The 20,614-nt window shown below is 34.6% G+C and overlaps 2 protein-coding genes and 1 non-coding gene across 6 annotated transcripts in view; 2 read left to right on the plus strand and 1 right to left on the minus strand.

Moving 5' to 3' along the window:
* LOC125931884 (small ubiquitin-related modifier 2-like) overlaps nucleotides 1-20,614 on the plus strand; it is a 145,001-nt gene that overhangs the window by 84,938 nt on the left and 39,449 nt on the right. For all 4 annotated transcript variants that reach the window (XM_049644153.1, XM_049644154.1, XM_049644155.1 and 1 more), the window contains one exon: nucleotides 2,528-2,612. The gene's annotated coding sequence lies outside the window, so the exon portion shown is untranslated. The remainder of the gene's footprint in view (nucleotides 1-2,527; nucleotides 2,613-20,614) is intronic.
* On the plus strand, nucleotides 13,405-14,590 carry LOC125931883 (GTP-binding protein 10-like). The gene is given in 2 exon segments (XM_049644152.1): nucleotides 13,405-14,307; nucleotides 14,310-14,590. Coding segments are annotated over 2 exon segments (1,149 nt in total). The 5' UTR covers nucleotides 13,405-13,409; the 3' UTR covers nucleotides 14,561-14,590.
* LOC125932411 (U6 spliceosomal RNA) lies at nucleotides 20,169-20,272 on the minus strand. Its single transcript, XR_007460585.1, has one exon. It is a non-coding gene; the product is annotated as a U6 spliceosomal RNA (small nuclear RNA).

Consider the following 20,614-nt stretch of genomic DNA (forward strand, 5'->3'; position numbering starts at 1 on the left):
TATCCCAAAAACTCTCTCCTTTGTTTAAGGTTTTGTAGTTTTGCATTTTACATGGAGTTAATTTGTGTATAAGGTATAAATTTTAGTTTGAGGTTTTTATTATTGTTGTTGTTGCATATGTGTGTCCAATTGCTCCAACATCATCTGTTGAGAAGACATCCTTCCATTGAAATATTTTTGTACCTTTGTTAAGAATCAGGCATATTTGTATGAGTCTATTTCTGGGTTCTCTATTCTCCACAGATCTACCTATCACATTGTCTAGATTATTCTACCTATATATTAATCTTTAATATTGTTAATCAAATTGTTCCAGATCTGGCCATTGGGAGCTCTTTCAGTCAGCTCCTGTGTCCCTTTGACATATACCCATAGTTTTTTTTTTTTTTAGCACTTTTTAACTTTTTGGTGGTACAAGGTATTACAGGCTCATCTTTGCATTCCCTGACCCATCCCCTCAATTAGCCATTTCTCTAAGGACTCTTGGTTTCTTTTATTAGAGTGGCATTAGAAGTGAAGATATGGGTGTTGGATGTGCTCATTATTTTTTTTTTTTGATGTTTATTTCTTTTTGAGAGAGCGTGCACAGGGGAGGGGCAGAGAAAGAGGGATACAGAGGATCCGAAGTGGGCTCTGCACTGACAGCAGAGAGCATGATGCAAGGCTCAATTATGCCCTGAGCCACCCAGGCACCTCTGGATGTGCTCAATATTACTGGATTGTCATTGCTTCTAAGCCTTCTCAGCAGTTAGGGCTTAGAAGTATATGTGTATATGCTAACCTAAGTATACACACATATCTATAGTTAGTTCTATATTTACCCATCTCTATATTTAGCTAAACATGAGTTCATACTGATGTTTCCAACTCTGATATATAATCACATGCTTTATCCAAGCCTTCACTTCTTGCCTATTGGGATCACATTAAATCTGTGGATCAAAATGGAAAGAATTGACTTCTTAACAATATTGAGTCTTCCCATCTATAAACATGAAATATCTCCATTTATTCATCTCTTTGATTTCTTTTACCGGTGGTTTATAGTTTTCCACATATAAATCATATACATATTTTGTAAAATATATATATTTTAAATTTTTGAGTGCTATTGAAAATGATTATTTTTTTTTCAAATTTCTTGATGTAATTGTTGCTAGTTGTATTTTGTGTTGACTTTTGTGTATTGACTTGTAAGCAGTGACTGCTGCTATACGTGATTAGTTCCAGGAGTCTTTTTGTAGATTCTTTTGGTTTTCTACATAGACATTCATGTCATCTGTAAATAAGAACAGTTTTCCTCTTTTCCAGTCTACATAATTTTAATTTTTTTTCTTATCTTATTTTACTATATAGGACTATCTAGGACTTCCTGTATGATTTTGAATATGAGTGGTGAGAGAAGACATCCTTGTCTTGTTCCCAATCACTGGGGAAAAGACTTCAGTCTTTTTCTGTTAAATATGATGTCAAATACTGGAGTTTTTAAAAATATACTTTTTATTAGCATGAGGAAATTTCCTCTATTCCTGGTTTTTGGAGTGTTATGTGTTATGTTTTGTCAAATGCCTTTTCTGCATCTATTAAAATAATCATATACTTTTTTTCTCAATCTATTAATTCATTACTGACTGACTTACAAATGCCAAACCTGCTTTGTGTTTCTGGAATGAATCCCACTTGGTTATGACACATTATCCTTTTGATATTTAGCTGGATTTAATTACTAATCTGTTATTGTTGATATTTGTTTGCATCCCATGAAATATTGGTCTGTTGTGTTTTTCTTTAAATGTATTTATTTTTGGTATTATGGTGATACTTATAAGATATGTTGGAAAGTGTTCCCTCTTCTATTTTCTGGAATTGATTGTGAAAAATGAGTATTGTTTCTTTCTTAAATGTTTGGTAGAATTTACCAGTAAAACCATCTGAGATAAGAATGGTGATTTCTCTTTTTTAAAGGTTCTGGGGCGCCTGGGTGGCCCAGTTGGTTAAGCATCTGACTTCGCTCAGGTCATGATCTAGCAGTTCATGAGTTCAAGCCCTGCATTGGGCTCTGTGCTGATAGCTCAGACACTGGAGCCTGCTTCAGATTCTGTGTCTCCCTCTCTCTCTGCCCCTTCCCTGCTTACACTCTGTGTCTCTCTTTCTCAAAAATAAATAAACATTAAAAAATTTCTTTAAAGTTTTTTAAGTAGTAATTCAATATTTTAATAGATATAGGGTTTTTACAGTTATCTATTTCTCCTTAAGTGAGTTTTGGTAGTTTGTGTCTTTTAAAAGTGCTGCTGTGATAAAGTCTCATTCTTTTAGTAGGCCTGTGTCTCAGAAGTATGGTTTGCACACGTGTTTCTGTCTTTCCTTCGGGGATATGGCTTTTTTTGTTTTGTTTTGTGTTTTGTTTTTGGGGGGTTTTGTTTTGTTTTGTTTTTGCCCTTGTTTCTGCTGTCTTCCTTGGCTCAATGGCTCCAATCTACTTCCATAGAGCCCTGGTTTCTATTGACTATGTTTTTCTCCCCCTTAGGTTAAAAAGGAAGACAGAAAGGCTGAAGAGGTTTAGAACAGAGAATTCCCTTCCCCCAGGTGGAATAAACTTCTAATTCACTCTGGTGAGTCTTTCTGCTGGAAAGCAAGCTTATATTATGGAGAAAAACCTGGGAGGTTTTCTTAATTAACTTTTTCCTTCTGCCTGCTACAGCTAAGGCTCCACACAGGAGAACATGATAGGGAACCTGGTAGGGTTCCTGAAAGAAAAGCTCATGAAAATGTGTGGAACCTTCTATGATTGCAGCCCCAAGGATTTTCTCACTCTCATGTTAGTTCACATTCAGCCTCCAGCAATTCATTAAATTTACTGGTGAATAAGTGGTCTTACTGCTTATAGCATCCAGATGCTTCTGTTCCAAGTAAGCGTATCTTACATGCTATTTATCTCAGAATGTGGCTTTCTCCTAGTGTGGTATTTTCTCCTATGACACCAGTTATCTGATGAGTCAAGGAAAATTACTGATTTTCAGTTTGTCCAGTTTTTTCTTACTGTAAGGACGGGAGTGATGTCTTCCAATCTCTTTATTTGTTAAGGTTAAAAACAGAAGTCATCCTCTCTATGGTTTCTGACTCTATAATTATATGCATAGTTTCATTCCTAATATCAATGATTTGTATTTTTATCCTCTTTTAAGAATTAATATTTAATTACATAGTTAAAACATAAATGACTTCTGAAAATTTACAATATTATATGATAATAATGTCCCAATTCACTACTTGCATCCATTCTAGTCCTCAACTACCTTTATTTGTAACTCTTTTGTTACATTTGTGCATACCCTCCTATGCATGTATTTATAGTTATATCTTAATAGAAAAAAATTAATATCATTTGCCACATAAAAGTAGATGTTAAACAATTATATTATTACAGAAATTTAGGCCTATAAATTATTTTTTCCAATCCATTGTAATGCATTTAGATCCTACTCATTCTTTTTTTTTTAATTTAATTTTATTTTTTAGCTTACTTCCAAGTTAGCATATAGTGCAAAAATGATTTCAGGAGTAGGTTCCTTAATGCCCCTTACCTATTTAGCCCATCCCCCCTCCCACAACCCCTCCAGTAACCCTCTGTTTGTTCTCCATATTTAAGAGTCTCTTATGTTTTGTCCTCCTCCCAGTTTTTATATTATTTTTGCTTCCCTTCCCTTGTGTTCATCTGTTCTGTGTCTTAAAGTCTTCATATGAATGAAGTCATATGATATTTGTCTTTCTCTGACTAATTTCGCTTAGCATAATACCCTCTAGTTCCACCCACGTAGTTGCAAATGGCAAGATTTCACTTTTTTTGATTGCCGAGTGACACTCCATTGTATATATATATACCACATCTTCTTCAACCATTGATCCATCGATGGACATTTGGGCTCTTTCCATACTTTGGCTACTCATTCTTTTTGATGGATACATACTATTCTATTTTTGGAATAGACCATAGATGTATTCATTCCCTCTTTATGGATTTCTTGCTTCTTTCCAGATTTTTTAAATGACAAAAGATAGTGCAAATAATAATGGAAGAGCCTCCTGGAAGCATGGGCAATACCTTGTCTTTGAACACAATTAAAGGATCTCTGTATGTGATGAAACAATCACTTGCCTAGTACCTTTACCTCAAGGTTGATAATTATGGAAAATACTCTTATATTTTAACCCAATACACCATTACTGAAATAATTACAATTACGGGATCTTTGTGGAAGTCTAATCTATTGTGGTTTTCTGAATATTTAAGCATCTTTCATTAAAATTTATTGCTGCATTGTAGGCAGGAGTATGAGTTCTACTGGGGAAATGGTCTGTGAATGGGTAAGGGTTCACATCAGAATTTTTAAAAATCCATCCAAATAAAAATAAAATGAGGCTTTTTATCAAGTACAAATGTTGTTTTCTACAACTTTTGTTGTTTCTTGGAAAGTGCCCTGAAGGTTTCTTTATGGATGCAAAAGTTTTCTAAATTATTTATTTGTTCAATGAAGAATTGAGAGATGGCCCTCCACATGGGAATAAGTTTTTGTATTTGGGACATATTATAAAATTGGGGCAAGTGAAACAAGTCTAAACTTTTCCTTTTCCTTTTAATCTGTGGAAATTTCATGATTTTAAGGCACTTTGCCATTTAATTATTATATATTTATAACACTCCCAAATGGGCAAGACCTCTTTGAAGATAACTATGAAAATTTTCTGAAGAACATAAGAGAAAATTTGTATAGTTATAAATTTTAAATGTATAGCTATAAATTATAAGTTAGTATAGTTGTATCTTGTATAGCTACAACTTAAACTTTCATTTAGTGTCATCTGAATACATTCTGAAATATTTTTAATCTAAACTTGACAAGGCTGTTCATTCATGTAGAGAAGGAAAGTTGCAAAGTTATTATGTATTTTTAAAAGAATATAAACTTGGACTTTCTTACAATATAGGTATTTGTTTATTCTTATTTTTGTGAAATATTTGCCTTGTGGAAGGCTTTCTAAAGGTTATAGCCCACAATAAGATATTTTACTGTTTAGCAAAAGATGATAATTATTGGTATCATTATCTGCTTATCTATCTATCCATAACATCTATCTAAATATCTATCCATGTATAAAGAAAATGGTGCCCCTATTGCCATAGAATATAAAATGAAACATATTTTGGAAGACTACAGGCAAATCTGCTTAAAAAGGAAGCAGTAATGGAGTAAGAGGACAGGACAATTCAATCTTTTTATCTTACAGATGTTTCTAGTATTTTCTGTATGTATTACTTTTGTAATCATAAAAATAACTGAAATTAAATTTTTTAAATATGGGGTTATATTCCTTTGAACTAATTTCCAAAGATTATTTAGACCCATATGAACAAGGGAAGATGTTTAAAAATTCTGTTTACCTCTCTAGAAAAACCATTTTTTAAATTTTTTTTGATGCTTATTTATTTTTGAGAGAGAGAGAGAGACAGAGTGCAAGCAGCAGAGGGGCAGAAAGAAAGGAGTCACAGAATCTAAAGCAGGCTCCAGGCTCCGAGGTGTCAGCACAGAGCCAGACACAGGGCTCAATCTTGTCAACTGCGAGATCATGACCTGAGCCAAAGTCGGACACTTAACCGACTGAGCCACCCAGGCACCCCAGAAGAACCATTTTTAAACAGTATGTGAATATGTACTTGAATAAAATAAAAATTTGCAAGTATATAAACCTGAATTTTAACACTGACCATCTCTCTGTGATGGAATTTCTAATGATACAGTATATATTTCCATGATAGTTTTCAATATCTTATTTGACTATTTAGTAAGCAATTTTATAATCAGGAAAAAAAGTTGAAAATAGCATGTTTTTGTTAACACACACATGCACATATAGCCTTGTCTTTACATGAGGGTGAAATTTTTCATGGGCTGGAGAGTACTTCCTATGTACCTGTTGTGACTACTTTCCTGACTGACTGGATTGTTTTCAATCCCTGGATATTTAAGTCACAAAGCTAACTTCAGTTAGGAGGTAATGCTTATCTGTATATCACTATTTTCTCTGGACAAAGAGAAAGAAAAATAGAAAGGGGGATAGAGATAAATTTTTATCAGTTTTTGAGGTGAAATTTATGTATAATAAACTGCACTAATTCAAAGTGTAGAGTTCACTGAGTTTTGGAAAACATATACCTCCATGTAACTACCACCAAATTTAAGATAGAAAAAATTTCCATCAACCCCGAAAGTTCCCTTTTGCCCCTATGCAGTCAATACTGCCTCTACCCACTTTAGGCAACTGGTGTTATGATTTTGGTTACTACAGAGTAGTTTATATTTTCTAAAACTCTAAAAGAATTTCTAAAAGTGTGGAATTAGTGAGTCATATGGTAAATTTATGTTTACATTTTCTAATAAAAAGCTCAGGCATGCAACCACACCACTATATTTCATTCTTGGAAAACAGTAGCAGCTAGACAATGAGCCTGTATATCTGATTACTACTGATCCTTTTCTGAATTCAGTTTGGCTACACATTTAATTCTAGTCTAACCCAGACCTTCTCCTATGTATTGCATCTAGTACAAGATAACTGCTTGTTCCTATAGATTTCCTGATTATAGTCTCGTTTCTACATCCTTTGCCTAATGATAGAAGTTCCCATTGAGAAATGAACTTTATTTTCTCATCCATTGATTTTAAGATTATCCATTTCATTGCATTGGCCAATGAGATGTAAGTTGTGGTGGCACAATCAGAGATCTAAAAAAGCACTTTTGCATTTCAGCCTTAATACTTGCACTTTGGCATCACCATGAGAATATGCCAAGGCTAAGTTAATGGAATATAAAAGACAAATGCACCAGAGCCAGAAAATCCTAGGTTTCTGAAATGAGGACTGTCCAAATCAGCCGACAGCCAGACAACACACATACATGCAAGTGAACCCAGCCATAATCACGAAAACTGCCCAGTTGAATCCACACTAAAATGCTCACCTGCACACTCATATTCTAAATGGTTATTGATATGTCACTGAGGTCTGTTAGGTTTTTTTTAAAGCAGCATTATTATGACAACAGATAACTGATATGGAATGTAATGCTAAAATTCATACACCTTAAAAAAATGATGCTAGGAGTTAGGTCTCTTATAATAATGTGAAGCTAAGATTAAAAAAATGATTTTTAAATAAGAGTGATGAAGACATCCCAACCACATTACTACATTCTATACTCAGATTAATAAAGTCAGAGAAAAGAGATGTAGTATAAAACAGTTTATCCAGGGTTGCCTGGGTGGCTCAGTCAGTTAAGCGTCTGACCCTTGATTTCGGCTCAGGTCATGATTTCGAAGTTCATGAGTTTAAGCCGTGTGTTGGGCTCTACACTGACACTGCAGAGTCTGCTCGGGATTCACTCTTTCTCCCTCGCCCTCTGCCCTTCCCCTGCCCTCTCTCTAAAAATAAATAAACTTAAAAAAAAAAAAACAGCTCATCCAGTATATGAAATTAGTCACATGACTAGGAAGTTGTGAACCCAAAATGGGAACCCTGATTTTTCTGCAATCACAGCAGGTGAACATACTGTCTCTACCAGTCATTACTGCCTCAGGGACTAGAATCTGGTCTTGTAGAAGACGGGTAGGTCTTAACCATGCTCCATATTTTTCAGTAAGAAGTATTTTAAACATTAAACCTCTCTCTCACAATTTACCTCCAAAAAAGTAGAAAATACAACCATGTGTTCAGGGCAGAACTGCAGCCAGCATTGCTAGTTGGAAAGAAATTAGATCCTAGATCATCACCCAGCTATAGCCACCATGCCTGTATGCAGACTTTCTTGAGTGCACAGAAAGTTCCACCAACCTTGCCTAAGAACGTTCTCCAGCCTATGGAAAATTGCCCTCTCCTAAATGTGTGTGCGTGTGTGCATGCACAATAAAATGGAATAGGCTCTTTTCAGAACCATTTTACTTAAAAAAAACTGGTCAATAATAATTTTAAAAGATGCTAAAAATTAAGAAAATATACATCATCAATGGTCACATAATTAAGATAATATTTGGATCTATAAACTTCTAAATTTTAATTTTATAGAAAAATTGTTATTTTAAACTTAACAGCCTATTTTATAGATTCATCATAATTTGAGTGTCATTTTGAAAGAATATATGTTCATCTTTTAAGCTTATAAGTTACAGTTGTTTTTCTGATTAAAAGATAATAAATTTTCAAGATATAAAAGCAGGGAAATGATAAAATGAGAATTTTAAATTGTCATGTCTTCTCATTCTTTAAAGCCTTCCCAAGACAACATTTTAAAAATATGTTGCACAAATTCTTGTATGCATTGTTTGTTTTATGTTTTGTGCCAATAGGAAAGAAAAAACTCTCTTTTTCTCTGTCTTTCAATCTCAACAAAGATACTGATACATTAGAAAAAAACCAGGGGGTGCCTGGGCGACTCAGACGATTAAGAGTCTGACTCTTGATTTCTTCTTTTTTTTTCATTCTTTTTAAATTTTTTTAAGTTTATTTATTTTGAGAGAGAGAGAGAGAGAGAGTGAACACAGGGTAGGGGCAGAAAGAGATAGGGAGAGAGACACAGAGAGAGAGAGAGAGAGAGAGAGAGAGAGAGAATCCCAAGCAGGCTCCTCACTGTCAGCACAGAGCCCAACACAGAGCTCGAACCAAAAAACTGTGAAATCATGACCTGAGCTGAAATCAAGAGTCAGATGCTTAACCAACTGAGCCACCCAGGCACCCCCAGACTCAGACTCATGATTTCGGCTCAGGTCATGGTCTCATGGTTATGGGATTGAGTCATAAAATAACATAAACGTAAAATAGGATAACACAAAATTTACTTAAGTGTAAAATTAAATAATTTTAGATAAAAATTAGAAATTTATGCAACTATTACCACAATTTATACATTCTATTCAATTTTAGAAATTTTGCAACACCTCAAAAAGATCCTCTGTGCCCATTTTCAGTCTATCCTTGCTTCCTATCCCAGACCCAGGCAAACATTAATTCACCTTCCATTTCTATGAATTTGCCTTTTCTGGACATTTCATATCATTTGAAACATACAATATATGGCCTTTTTCACTGGATTTCTTTTTTTTTTTTATAGTAATTTGAGATGATATAGAGATTTATTGAAAGGCAACTGGATTTCTTAACTTAGCAAAATGTGTTCAAAATTCATCCAAATTATAGCATGAATCTGTACTTCATTCTTTTTATATGGTCAAATAATATTTCACTGTAGAGATAGAACACATTTTATTTACCCATTCATCAATTGAGGGACATTTGTATTGTTAAATTTACTCCTAAGTATTTTATTTATATCACATTATTATATAGGGAACTCATGTCTTCATTTTGTTTTTGGATTTTTCATTGCTAATATAAAAACAAACAGATTTTTATATGTTGATCTCAATATAAAAAACGACAGATTTTTGTATATTGATCTTATATCCTGCAATCTTGATGAACTCAACCCTGATGATTTTTTGTGGATTATTTAGGATTTTTTATTCTTAAGACCATGTCTGCTGCAAATAGAAATAGGTTTGTTCTTTCCTTTTCAATATGCATGCCTTTTTCTTCTTTTCCTTGGCTAATTGCCTTGGCTAGGACTTCCAGTATATTTTTAAACAGAAATGGCAAGAGCAGGCATCCTTGTCTACTCTTGATCTTAAGACAAAAGCTTTCAGTCTTTCACCAATAAGTATGATGCTAACTGTAACTTGTTTCCGGTCTCTCATTTATCACTCTCCATTTTTGCTTTTTGTCCAGTATGTTGAAAACCATTGTTTCACTTTTTTTTCTGATTATTTTTGTTCCTTCATAGGAATTTGCGGTAGTCTAAATTAGGGATCCCCAAATATGTCCACATCCTAACCCCCAGGATCTGTGAATATATTACCTTACATTGCAGAAAAGTCTTTACAGGTGTGATTGACTTAAGGATCTTGAACAGAGAGATTATCCTGCAATATTTGTGTTGGCCCAATGTAATTATAAGTGTCCTTATAAGAGAGGAGATGTGAAGATGGAAATAGAGATTTGAAGATGCCACCCTGCTGCCTTGGAAGATAGAGGAAGGAGTCATAATCTAAGGAAGGAAATATATACAGCTCTAGAAGCTATAAAAACAAGTAAACAAATTCTTCCCTAGAGCCTCTGGAGGAGCATGGCCTTCCAACACCTTGGTTTCATCCTGATGAAACCTATTTCAGACTTCTGACCTCCCAAACTGTAAGATGATAAATGTGTGCTGTGGTAATGTGTTACTGCAACAATAGTACATTAATACAGAAGGTAAATTTTGTCCCTGTTAATCTATCATATGTGGAAATAGAAGAGGCAGAACAATTCCCACCTCATTACATGAAGTCAGCATTACCTAGAAATCAAAGAAGAAAAGTCATGACATGAAACAGAAACTATAGCTCAATATGCCTTTTTAATTTAAATGTGTTTTTAGCAGATTAAACCACAATATAAAACAAGAATAATACACTATGATCAAGTAGAGTTCATCCTAGAAACAGAATTGTGGTTAACTTGCTTCTCTTCCTCCAGACACATGTCTCCAGGTGGCACTCATGAGCAGAGCCTAACAAGGAACCAGGTAGCAGATTAGAAACAGGGTTAGCAGAGACCATGCTTCAGTGTCACAGAGCAGAGTCAGAAATGTAAAGCTGAAAGATTTAAATAGACATTATACCAACTGCTTACTGAAGCATAGCTAATATAAAGGAAACAACAATAAGTAGTTTAAATAATCTGCCTTTCTTTTGAAACATGGTCCATAAATAGAAAAAAAAAAAAACTATTACACCAACAAAATCACAATAAAAATTCAACCACAGAAACCGAAAGCTTTATTAAGGGGCTTGTACTTTATGCATAGATAATGGAGAGCCATTGGCAGATTTTGGTTATGTAATAAAAGTTTATAGCCATAATTTCCAAAATGGTGTTCAGGTAACTAGGGGATGTGCAAATGATCCACTAAAGTACAGGGAAAAATGTGTTCGAATTTCTATTATATTCATTGTATTTCACAATTCATTTGTTTCAAAATTTGGGTATTCATAACGTACCTTCCCCAAATTTCCTTAATATACAAAGATATAAATGAAAATACATCTTTCACAGCTACTGCAAAAATATTTCATGGAGAGTGGTGCATAGTCAAAAACAGTTTACAGACTTTGGCTTTATAGAGTCCAAGATCACAGAGCCCTCATACTATGGCGTGTCATCCAAGGACACAAAAACAAGGGAGGAAATGGAATAACTAGTGACTCAGCCTCTTCAGTCTGTTCTCTGCAGTGACTGCCAGCCTCCTTTCAAAACAGGAGTAATCAGCCTTTACATTTGCAATCATATATTTAATAACTGTCCCCGCAACACCCTCACATATGCACACACTCGTGGTGATGGGAGACACCCAAATTATCTTATTTTGATGCAAGTATCATACACTTTTTGCCTGTAAACATCCAATTTAAATATTTTTCCTCACAGGATAAGATAACATATTTCAGGTGTCATAGAAACCAAAAAGTACATCATGTTTCTACGGTTGACATCAGTTTTCTATGGCAACTGGATAGTACAAGTTCATCTTCAGAGGCAAAATTTTAATCTCTACCTCAGATACTTGAGCCTCCCCATCCAATAAATGAATGAATAAATATTACAATAAACACCAGAAACATACTGTAGGGATATACATTGAAGGGAAAATATTTCTGTACAATGGTTTAGGGAATCAGGGAATCCATTTAAATAGAAAAGTTGACAAGTTTAGCTTTCCTGTCAGGCACACACCTGTGTTCCAGCCCCAGCTCAGCATACTCATACAAGATGTTTATAACATATGCTGGGTCTAAAGGGGATCTCAGAATCACCCAATCCTAATTCCACTCTCATTTTCACATGGCACCTAATGATGCCAGTTCTCAACGAGGGGGAGAATCCAAGCATATCTGAGACATTTTTGTATCCCTATAGTAAGTGCCTCAGGTATGAATGACATGGCAGAAGGGATCAGAACACTTCCATCTACCTGCAGCTAGAACCCTTACTCATAAACACACAGACAAGGGTTACTGGGAACTCCAAATACCAGAAGCTGGTTTTCAGACGTCCCTGCCAGCACATGCCTTTGCTGAAGATCTCTGCCTCTGTGGAATATGTACTGCATCTCAGTTATTGTAGAAATTATATTGTCATATAAGTCATAAGATTAAATTCTCCATCCTCTGACATCCTAAATTATCTTTAGAGCCAGAGCCTAGAACCATAACCTTGTCACTCAAAATACCTGTATGTTTAAGGAAAAGAAATATTTACAGGATTTGTCTGTATTAAATTATGTCATGACAAATAAAAACTGATAAAATCAAACCTGCCACAAAAGGAGGAATAACAAAGTAAATGATGGTATATTCAGAAATTAAATTCTATGTATCTATTACAAAGATGAGACCAATATAAATGTACTAACACAGAAAAATAGTAAAATAAAATCAGGTCACATCTGCTGTTGAAAACAGTATGGAGATTCCTCAAAAAGTCAAAAATAGAAATACTGTATGATCCAATAACTCCACTACTGGTTGGTATTTACCCAAAGAAAATCAAAACACTAATTTGAAAAGATATATGCACCTCTATGTTTATTGCAGCATTGTTTACAGTAGTCAAAATATTGAGGCAACCTAAGTGTCCATCAATAGACAAAAGGGTAAGGAAGATTTGGTATGTATATTGGAATGAAGAGCATGGAATATTATGCAGCCATAAAAAGGATGAGATCATGCCATTTGCAATGACATGGATGGACCTAGAGGATATTACACTAAGTGCGATAAGTCAGACTGAGAAATACCATGTGATTTCACTCATACATGGAATACAAAAAAAATAATAATAATAAGCAAATAAAAAGCAGAAGCAGACCTATAAATACAGAGGACAAACAGGGTTGCCAGAGGGGAGGTGGTGAGGAGGTGAGCAAAGTGGGTGAAAGGGAGTGGGAGGTACAGGCTTCCAGTTATGGAATGAATAAGTCATGACAATAAAAGATACAGCACAGGGAATATAGTCAGTGGTATTGTAGTAGCATTGTATGGTGACAGATGGTAGTGATACTTATGGTGAGCACAGTATAACATATAGAAAAGTTGAATCACTATGTTGTACACCTGTAACTAATGTAATATTGTGTGTCAATTATACTCAAAATTTTTTTTTTAAAAATCAGGTGAAAACATGTGTGATGCATTATAAAACGCACATTGAAAAAGATGTTGTAGGTACACTTTCGAGGGAGTCAGCCCTAGCACGTCACAGTCATGGTGCGGTGCGGTAGCGTGTGGTTCAGAAAGTATGGAAACTTCATTGATAACCTAAGACTCTTCACCAGGGGAGGAAGTGGTGGAATGGGTTACCCTCGTTTAGGTGGAGAAGGTTGAAAAGGTGGTGACGTCTGGGTTGTAGCCCATAAGAAAATGACTTTAAAACAACTTAAAGACAAATATCCTCGGAAACGGTTTGTGGCTGGAGAAGGAGCAAATAGTCGTGTTAATGCACTGAAAGGCTCCAGAGGAAAAGACTGTGAAATTCCTGTACCTGTGGGTATTTCAGTAACTGATGAAAATGGTAAAATTATAGGAGAACTCAATAAAGAAAAGGACAGAATTTTGGTAGCTGAAGGAGGTCTTGGTGGTAAATTACTTACAAATTTCTTACCATTGAAAGGCCAGAAACGAGTCATTCACCTTGATCTAAAACTTATAGCTGATATAGGCCTAGTAGGATTCCCAAATGCAGGAAAATCCTCTTTGCTAAGTCAGGTTTCTCATGCAAAACCTGCAATCGCAGATTATGCATTTACAACATTAAAGCCTGAACTTGGAAAGATTGTGTATAATGATTTCAGAGAGATATCAGTAGCTGATCTTCCTGGTTTAATAGAAGGAGCGCATATGAACAAAGGAATGGGCCCCAAATTCCTCAAGCATATAGAAAGAACTAGACAACTACTTTTTGTTGTCAACATTTCTGGATTTCAGCTTTCTTCCCAAACTCAATACAGAACTGCCTTTGAAACCATAATACTTCTTACAAAAGAGTTGGAATTGTACAAAGAGGAACTTCAGACAAAACCTGCACTCCTGGCAGTTAATAAAATGGACTTGCCAGGTGCCCAAGATATGTTCCATGTACTGATGAATCAACTCCAGAATCCTAAAGCTTTTTGCATTTATTTAAGAAAAACATGATTCCAGAGAGGACTGTGGAGTTCCAACACATCATCCCCATCTCTGCAATTACGGGAGAAGGAATTGAAGAATTAAAGAACTATATAAGAAAATCTCTGGATGAACATGCCAATCAGGAAAATGGTGCATATCATAAGAAACAGTTCCTTAATTTACAGATTTCTAATACAATATCTTATAATGAGCCACCACCAAAGAATGGTGTTACTAGTCCCAAATAGATGTAATTTAAGTCTATTAAAAACGATATCAAGGGGAAAAAAAAAGAAAAAGATGTATGTTTCTTCTTAATACGCGATTACTGGTAAATGCACAGATAAAAGGACTCGAAGGGTAGGTATACACTAAACTGTTGAAATAGTTGCATATAAAGGTAGGAGAGTAGCACTATGGGAGGTTTAGTGAAATGAAACTTAAGAATTCCTTTAATATTAAATATTTCACGAAGAAAACCAACTGATGTTTAATGTATGTATATTACAGGCATACCTCACTTTATTGCATCTGACTCTTTTGCACTTCTCAGATACTGCAGTTTATACAAATTGAAAGTTTGTGGCAACCCTGCATCAAGCTAGTCTGTCATTTTTCCAGCAACATTTGCTCACTTTGTGTCTCTGTCACATTTTGTTAATTCTCACAATATTTCAAACTTCTTCATAATTACCATATTTGTTATGGTGATCTGTGATCAGTGATTATGACTCACTGAAAGCTCAGATGATTAGCATTTTTAGCAATAACGTATTTTTTAATTAAGCTATGCCCATTTTTTAGACATAATGCACACTTAGTAGACTACAGTATAGTATTAACTTTTATAAGCACCAAGACAACAAAAAATTCATTTGACTTGCTTTATTGTAATATTTACTTTATTACCGTGGCCTAGAGCTGAACCTGCAATATCTCCAAGGTATGCCTGTACTGATTTTATAAACAACGGAAATTTATTTCTCACAGTTCTGGAGGTTGGGAAGTTCAAGATTATGGCACTAGTAGCTTTAGTGTCTGTTGAGAGCCTGATTCCTCATTGACAGCCATCTTCTTAATGTAACCTCACATGGCAGAAGGGGTATGCCTGTCCTTTTAAAAGCATTATACAAAGACAGGAAAAGATAAATCTGGCATATGTGAAAGAAAGAACCAAATAAGTATAGCGATTTTAATATCAGACAAAATAAAATTCATGGTGACTAGATTTCCGTGGATTTACAGGACTATTTTAAAATATAAAAGGAACCACTCATAACAAACTTTTATGCACCCCAAAGCAAAAATTTTAATTTATAGATAGAATCTGCTAGAACTGCAACAAATTAAAAATCCATACATACAGTAGGAAACTTTAAAACACGACTCTTAAAAATGAAATGATTAATATATATGTTATGGAGAGCCAGAGAGTGGACTATTTGGGTTGAATTGTGTCCCCCCCAAAAAAGATAAAGTCTTAACCCATGGTACCTGAAGGTGTTAAAATAGGGTCTTTGCAAATATAATCAAGTTAAGATGAAGTCATTAGAGTGGGCCCTAATCCAATATGACTGGTGCCCTTATAAGAAGAGGAGATACAGATACAGAGATATATTTAGGAAGAATACCAAGTAACAATGAAGGCAGGCTTTATGCTGCCACAGGCCAAGGAATGCCTAGGGATACCAGAAGCCAGAAAAGGCCAGAAAAGATTTTTCTCTCTAGGCTTTAGAAGGAGCATGGCCCTACTAACAACACCTTGATTTCAGACTTCTAGCCTTGAGAACTTAGAGACCATGAATTTCTGGTTTTAAGCTACTGCATTTGTGGTTACAGCAGTCATAGGACACTAATACAATGCTCTTCATAAAGTTGAGAAAGTTCTCTTCTATTTGAATTGTTCGGAATGTTTTATTTTTTTATGAATATAATTTATTGTCAAATTGGCTTACATACAACACCCAGTGCTCACTCATGCCATTTGCAGCAATGTGGATGGAACTGGAAGATATTATGCTGAGAGAAATAAGTCAGAGGACAGATATCATATGTTTTCACTCATATGTGGATCTTGTTTTATTTTTTATCATGTACAAGTGTTGAATTTTTTTGTTTTTATTCTGCATAGATTGATAGGATCATATAATTTTCATTTTTTAGCCTGTTAGCATGATGGGTTAAAATGACAGATTTTTACATATTGAACCAGACTTTCATCACTGAAATAAACCCCATTGTATGTAATTATTATTCTACATTGCTGAATTACATTTGCTGACATTTTATAAGGAATTTTCATCAATATTCATGATGGATATTGGTATATAGTTTTCTTTTTTATTCTGTGTTAAGCTTTTGTATCAGTCTAATATTAACTTCATAAAAAATTAGGAAGTGTTCTCTCCACTTCTATTTTGTGGAAAAGATTGTATATAATTTGTATTAATGTTTCATTAAACATTTAGCAGAATTCTTCAATGAAATTATCTTGGCCTGGAGATTTCTTATTTAAGAGGTTTTTAAAATAGACTTTATTGTGATGAGCACCAGGTGTTGTATGGAAGGAAGTGTTTAATCACTGTATTGTACTCCTGAAACTAATATTACACCGTATGTTAACTAAGGGGAATTTAAATAAAAACTTTGTTTTTCCTTCTCCAAATTTTTATTTAAGTTCCAGTGTAATATGAGTTTCAGGTGTAGAATTCAGTGATTCATCACTTCCATACAATACCCAGTGCTCATCACAACAAGTGCACTCCTTAATACCCATCACCTATTTAGCCCCTCACCTCCGCCCACCTCCCCTTTGGCAACCATTGGTTTGTTCTCTATAGTTAAAGTCTGTTTCTTGGCTTGACTCCCTTTTTTTTTAACCTATGTTCATTTTTGTTTCTTAAATTCCACATATGAGTGAAATCATATTTTTGTCTTTCTCTGACTTATTTCGCCTAGCATAATACTTTCTAGTTCCATCCACATTGCAAATGGCAAGATTTCATTTCTTTTTTATGGCTGAGTAATATTCCATTATATAATTCCATTACATTATATAATTCCTTTATACACACACACACACACACACACACACACACACACACAACTTCTTTATTCATCAGTTGGTGGACGTTTCGGCTCTTTCCATAATTTAGCTATTATTGATAATGATGCTATAAATGTCAGGATGCATGTGTCCCTTCAATTCAGTATTTTTGTATCGTTTGGGTAAATACCTAGTAGTACAATTGCTGGATGGTAAGGTAGTTCTATTTGTAACTTTTTGAGGAAACTCTATATTGTTTTCCAGAGTGGCTTCACTACTTTGCATTCCCACCAACAATGTAAGAGGGTTCCCCTTTTTCCACATCCTCTCCAACACCTATTGTCTCCTGTCTTGTTAATTTTAGCCATTCTGACTGGTATGAGGTAAAATCTCATTCTAGTTTTGTTTCGTATTTCCCTGTTGATGAGTGATGTTGAGCATTTTTTAATGTGTCTATATTAGCCATATTTCTTTTAGCTATATTTCTTTTTTAGAAAAATACCTATTCTTGTCTTCTGCCCATTTTTAACTGGATTATTTGGTTTTTGGGTGTTGATTTGATAAGTTCTTTATATATTTTATATACTAACCCTTTGTCAGATATTTCATTTGCAAGTATCTTCTCTGATTCTATAGGCTGCCTTTTAGTTTTATTGACTGTTTCCTTCACTGTGCAGAAGCTTTTAATTTTGATGTAGTCCCAATAGTTTATTTTTGTTTTGTTTCCCTTACTTCAGGAGACATATCTAGAAAGAAGTTGCTATAGCCAGTGTCAAAGAGGTTACTGCCTGTATTATCCTCTAGGATTTTGATGGTTTCCTGTCCCACATTTAAGTCTTTCATCCATTTTGAATTGTGTATGGTGTAAGTGGTCCAGTTTCATTTTTTGCATGTTGCTGTCCAGTTTTCCCAACACCACTTATTGAGGAGACTGTCCTTTCCCATTGGATATTCTTTCCTCCTTTGTTGAATATTAGTTGACCATGTAGTTGTGGGATTATTTCTGGGTTTTCTGTTATGTTCTAATTGATCTATGTGGCCATTTTTGTGCTGGTACCACACTGTCTTGATCACTACAGCTCTGTAATATAACTTGAAGTCCGGAACTCTTATGCCTCCTTTTTCAAGATTGTTTTAACTATTTAGTGTCTTTTGTAGTTCCATACAAATTTTAGCATTGTTTGTTCTAGCTCTGTGAAAAATGCTGGTGGTATTTTGATAGGGATTGCATTAAATGTGCAGATTGCTTTGGGTAGTATAGGCATGTTAACAATATCTGTTCTTCCAGTTCATGAGCATGGAATATCTTTCCATTTCTTTGTGTCATCTTCAATCTCTTTCATACGTGTTTTATAGTTTTCAGAGTACAGATCTTTTATCTCTTTGGTTAGGTTTATTCCTAGATATCTTATGGGTTTGGGTACCATTTTAAATGGTATCACTTCCTTGATTTCTCTTTCTGCTGCTTCATTATTGGTATATAGAAATGCAACAGATATCTGTATGTTGATTTTGTATCCTGTGACTTTACTGAATTCACGTATAGTTCTAGCAATTTTTTGGTAGTCTGTGGGTTTTGTATATAGAGTGTCATATCATCTGCAAATAGGGAAAGTTTGTCTTCTTCCTTGCAGGTTTGGCCTTTTATTTCTTTTTGATGTCTGATTGCTGAGGCTAGGACTTCCAGTACTACGTTAAAAAACAGTGGTGAAAGTGGACATCCCTATCTTCTTCCTGACTGTAGAGGAAAGGCTCTCAGCTTTTCCCCATTGAGGATGATATTAGCTGTGGGTTTTCCATATATGGCTTTTATGGTGTTTTGGTATGTTCCCTCTATCCCTACTTTGTTGAGGGTTTTTTATCAAGAATGGATGTTATACTTTGTCAAATGCTTTTTCTGTATCTATTGAAAGGATCATATGGTACTTATCCTTTCTTTTATTAATGTGGTGTATTAAATTTATTTGCAAATATTGAACCACCCTTTAAGCCCAGGAATAAATCCCACTTGATTGTGGTGAATGATTCTTTTAATGTACTGTTGGATTTGATTTGTTAGTATTTTATTGAGAATCTTAACATCCATGTAGTTCTCTTTTTAAGTGAAGTCTTTTTCTTGTTTTGGAATCAGGGTAATACTGGCCTCATAGAATGAATTTGGAAGTTTTCCTTCCATTTCAGTTTTTTGGAACAGGTGTTAACTCTTATTTAAATGTGTGGTATAATTCCCCTGTGAAGCCATCTGGCCCTGGACTTTTGTTTGTTGGGAGATTTTGGACTACTGATTCAATTTCCTTGCTGTCTCTGGGTCTGTTTAATTTTTCTATTTCTTCCTGTTTCAGTTTTGTATGTCTCTAGGAATTTATCCACTTTTCCAGTTTGTCTAACTCATTGGCATATAATTTTTCATAATATTCTCTTATAATTGTATGTATCTCTATGGAGTTGGTTGTTATGGCCCTGCTCTCAGTTGTGATTTTATTTGAGTTGTTTTTCTTTTCTTTTTGATAAGTCTGGCTAGGGGCTTATCAATCTTGTTAATTTTTTCAAAGCACTGGCTTCTGGTTTCATTGATCTGTTCTACTATTTTTTTTTTTAGCTTCTATATCATTTATTTGCCCTAAACTTAAGTATTTCCTTTGTTCTGTTGGCTTTAGGCTTCACTTGTTCTTTTTCTAGCTCTTTCAGGTGTAAGGTTAGGTTATTTATTTGATATTTTTGTTGCTTCTTGATATACGCCTGTATTGCTATATATTTCCCTCTTAGGACTGCTTTTGCTGCATCCCAAATGTTTTGACCATTATGTCTTCAAAAATATGAAATACTTCACAAATTTACATGTCATCCTTGCACAGGGGCCATGCTAATCTCTGTATCATTCCAATCTTAGTTTATGAGCTGCCAAGGAGAACACTAAATACAAACTTTTAAGAAAGAAAGAAAATTGACTTTGAGAATAGCTGTACATTCACATTAGAACTGAGAAGGTAGTGCAGAGTTCCCATATACCCCCTCACATGGTTTCCCCTATTATTAACTTCTTATCTTATTATGGTACATTCATTGTAATTAATAAACCAATATTATCACTTTATTATTTACTAAAGTATATACCTTATTCAAATTTCCTTGGATTTTACCTGATGTGTTTCTGCTTCCAGATCTCATCCAGGATACTTGTATTTATTTGTTATGTCTCCTAAGGACCCTCTTGGCTGTGAAAATGCCTCAGATTTTTCTTATTGGTGATGACCTT

This window comes from Panthera uncia, chromosome X, assembly GCF_023721935.1.
Source record: "Panthera uncia isolate 11264 chromosome X, Puncia_PCG_1.0, whole genome shotgun sequence".
In the NCBI taxonomy this organism is placed as follows: Eukaryota; Metazoa; Chordata; class Mammalia; order Carnivora; family Felidae; genus Panthera; species Panthera uncia.